A 2,001-nucleotide genomic window follows, 5' to 3' on the forward strand; every position below is an offset into this window, starting at 1 on the left:
TTTCTAATCTCCTCTTCCCACTAGTTGCCAGTGCCTTTCCTCTGAAATTACCTCATATTTATTTAATGTGACCATCTGTTTTTACAAGTTATCTTGCCTAATGGAATTCCTCCAGGGAGAGCAGAGATTGCTTTCATTTTTTGTGTACCTAAAAACTGGGCAGAGGATAAGTTCTCCAGAGGCTCAGGTTCTTTGTGCCTTTGAAGATAAACTGACAGTGAAGGGCAACCCCTGGGCAGGCACATCACCTCTCAAAGGAGCTGGGATCCTCATGACATCAGCTGCACTCACTGTATCTGGGAGGCCAGCCGACACATCTACAGCAGGCTGGTCTGGAATCAGAGCCATCCCTAAGAACAACAGGACAGTACCTTGAGATTCAAACTGCTGGATGGCTTCTTTCACAGCCTCTTCAGGGTCCATGTCAAACTCTGTGATGTTTTCTTGGACCACAGCATCAAAGGTCTCCTGGCTGATCTGTTTAGCCATGTTGACTTCAGGCAGACTCCTGGGATTCCAAGTTCCAAAGCTAAAAATTCAACCCAAATCATTATATGCCTGATTAAAGCTGTAAGACAACATGTAGGAATGGAAAAGGTAGGCCTCTATCAGAGACCTACCAGAGTGTCATAGTTTGTATTCAAGGTAACTGATATACAACCCAACTTCCAGCCTTCAACAGCTACAATTCACATTACCCAGAATACCCAGTGAGGCCAAGATCTATCTCTGATGCTTCAGTACATAAGCTACATAACAAAACATATTGCGTACTACCTATGTGCTTCTGGACTTGACTTGTGTGACCTAGAATAAAGTCACTTAAATGACAATTTCCTGTTCTAAAGGCAGGATCCTATGATGTTATACACTTTCACGGTTTTCTCTCTATCATTTGCTCTGCTCTAAGGATCATCAGCCTTATTGAGGGAGGGAGGTATTCTGGATACTATTATACTTTTTTTTAGGGTTTTTTTTTGCAAGGCAAATGGGGTTAAGTGACTTGCCCAAGGCCACACGGCTAGGTAATTATTAAGTGTCTGAGACCGGATTTGAACCCAGGTACTCCTGACTCCAAGGCCGGTGCTTTATCCACTAAGCCACCTAGCCGCCCCGTTGCTACTATACTTTGCTAAGAAGGGAGAGACTAGTTTCAACTAGACTTTGTTTCCACAGACAGCTCCCAATGAAGAAACAAACCCTTTCTCCCATGCAGATCTGTACCTGCTCTACAGCTTGTCACCTTCAAGCCTTACCAGACTCAGAGTGCCAGACACATCATTACTCTTTCCCACAGCCTCTAGCAGGGGCCTAGGCACAATAGCTTAAGTCCCTAAATTCTCCCAGCAGGAAGCAGGTCCTCTCCCTCACCTGTTCTTACACCCTCTGTGTGACTCATTCACAACGCTTAGCGCTAACTCAGATCATCATATATGTATATATGTATATTTAGATTTTTGCAAGGCAGCGGGGTTAAGGGCTTGCCCAAGGCCACACAGCTAAGTCATTCTGAAGTGTCTGAGGCCGGATTTGAACTCAAGGCCTCCTGCCTCCGGGGCGCCGAGCCGCCCCCATCTTAGTATATTCTAACTGGTGGTCTGTCCCCATTTCTCTCGGGGGCTGGGGCCTACGACTCACCCCCGAGATTTGTCCCGGTCCCCTCGGCTAAGCGCCCCGCCCGTGGGGCTGTTAGACAACAGTCCTCCAACTTGAAACAAAGTATCCACCCGGAGCGTGCGCACGGTGCGCACAGGACTGGGCTAGCGTGCAGGCCACGGGCGTCACAAGCCGCACCCCGCTTTTCCAAGCCTCAGTTTCCCTATTTGAAACTGAAGGCCCAGGGCTATATCTTCGCCCGGACTCGCCAGCGGCGTGGCCTCGGCCAAGTCCCGACGTCTCCCTGGGCCTGGGGGACCGAGGGGAGGAACGTTCCCCGGAACGGAGAAACTGAGTCCGGGCTGAACGAGCCCGGTCCCGCGCCGGCGCCTCCCCCACCCCTAC

The 2,001-nt window shown here is 49.5% G+C and overlaps 1 protein-coding gene across 2 annotated transcripts in view; it reads right to left on the reverse strand.

The window, feature by feature from the left end:
- Positions 1-2,001, reverse strand: part of ARMC6 (armadillo repeat containing 6) — a 33,676-nt gene that overhangs the window by 31,472 nt on the left and 203 nt on the right. Inside the window, exons 1-2 of one of the 2 annotated variants that reach the window (XM_074204719.1) lie at positions 1,639-1,989; positions 372-529 (exon numbers count right to left, since the gene is read on the reverse strand). In XM_074204719.1, the coding sequence (XP_074060820.1) occupies positions 372-489 (118 nt within the window). In that variant the 5' untranslated portion in view covers positions 490-529; positions 1,639-1,989. Of the gene's footprint in view, positions 1-371; positions 530-1,638; positions 1,990-2,001 lie in introns of those variants that run through there. The other variant, XM_074204720.1, reaches the window with a different exon arrangement.

This window comes from Macrotis lagotis, chromosome X (assembly GCF_037893015.1).
Source record: "Macrotis lagotis isolate mMagLag1 chromosome X, bilby.v1.9.chrom.fasta, whole genome shotgun sequence".
NCBI lineage: Eukaryota > Metazoa > Chordata > Mammalia > Peramelemorphia > Peramelidae > Macrotis > Macrotis lagotis.